This window comes from Meriones unguiculatus, chromosome X, assembly GCF_030254825.1.
Source record: "Meriones unguiculatus strain TT.TT164.6M chromosome X, Bangor_MerUng_6.1, whole genome shotgun sequence".
Taxonomy (NCBI): Eukaryota; Metazoa; Chordata; class Mammalia; order Rodentia; family Muridae; genus Meriones; species Meriones unguiculatus.
Genome location: NC_083369.1, coordinates 132832620 through 132834064, shown reverse-complemented (window position 1 = coordinate 132834064; position 1445 = coordinate 132832620). Strand labels below are relative to the sequence as shown.

Here is a 1445-nt window from a genome sequence, read left to right as displayed (position 1 = left end):
ACTGCCAAACTGGGAATCCAGTATTGCTGCTGCTTCTGCTATCTCAGTCACCCACTGCTGCCTTTGCTTGTCTCAGTCACTGAGCAGGGAGGCCTATGCTGGTCAAGGGGAAGTGCAGAGGTGTTGAATATTTTCCACTCTTATTCCTTAGAGATGGCCACGGGTGACCTGGATCCAAATTGTCCCAGCTCACAGATTGTCCTCTTTTGCCCAGGAAGCCTCAATACAGATGTTCTGGCTTCAGCTGCAGAGGGGCTCCTTTAAACTCCAGCCCTGGTCAGGTTCTATCAGTGTTGGGTCACAAAGGTGGTTGCTAGGCACCGGGTAGAGAAAACACTCAGCTCTTACTCTGTAGTCTGTGCTATGTGGGGGAACATAGTCACAGTGCCAATGGCAAGCTACAGGCTCTGGTCACCATGGACCACCCTGGATGAAAATTTGAGATGGCTGAGGCGCTCAAAACCTACCTTCTCATCCATACACCCTTTTAGGGTCTCGCCTTGCTTCCCACGAAGCCCTTCTGATTTTGAAGTGCAACGGTGCTTTCAAGAAGTTTCTGTATTCTTCGACACCCCAGTGGTGGAAAGCGTCTTGAGCTCAGAGTTACCGAGCCACCCACCAGAGCAATGGATCAGACCTGCAGACAAGAGAGTGATGATTAGGAAGCCTCAGCCCATCCGCCTCATTGGATTGGATGCTGTCTTTGGCAGCGATGTTACTATCCAGCCACCCAAGTGGACTGGAACCTTCAGAGTTTCAGACACATCGGCTTTCTCGAAAATTATCAGCAAGGAACAACGGTGGCCGACTGGACTTAAGGAGCCTCAGATTGAGATGACAATGTCTATGTGCAAAGAGATGCTACGTTCAATTCTTCTGCTATACGCAATATACAAAAAGTGCACCTTTGCACTGCAACACTCCCAGTAAAGAGTTCCAGTCTGACACCTGTACTTCACACCACTGTTTATGGTATGTATGTACCCGGAACATACATAGACCTGTCCATATAAATCAAACTATGACATTGTACCTGATATTTCGCCATTCTGTCAAGCTGTAACAATCCAGAACTTCCTCTTAAGGAGCAGGACCAACGAGACTGAGCAAAGAATATTTCTGCTTAAAAGCTGGACGGATGTTTAAAAGTTAAACTACCGTAGACATGCATATGTGCTAAAGAAAACTTAAACCACACAAGCTAGCCAGTCTAGTGTGAGCACACTCATGCCCCAAAGACACTGAAGAGCTGGAGGGGGCGCGGAGAAAAGAGACATTAAAAAAGAAGACATGTATGGATTTTCTGTGTAACAGAAAATGAACTCATCAAAAATCAAAGACTTTGTGTAGGTTAAGGACTAGTTCGAGAACATCCTTCCATCATCAAACAGATAAGGACAACAACAAACCTTAACCACACAGTATCATCGTGCGGAAAACTATTA

General features: G+C 46.3%; 1 protein-coding gene across 1 annotated transcript; it reads left to right on the top strand.

Moving 5' to 3' along the window:
* Nucleotides 1–390: 390 nt before the first annotated feature.
* LOC110544357 (FANCD2 opposite strand protein-like) lies at nt 391–930 on the top strand. The gene has a single exon (XM_021630376.1). It carries the CDS (start codon nt 391–393, stop codon nt 928–930), a length of 540 nt encoding a protein of 179 aa, XP_021486051.1.
* Nucleotides 931–1445: the final 515 nt, after the last annotated feature.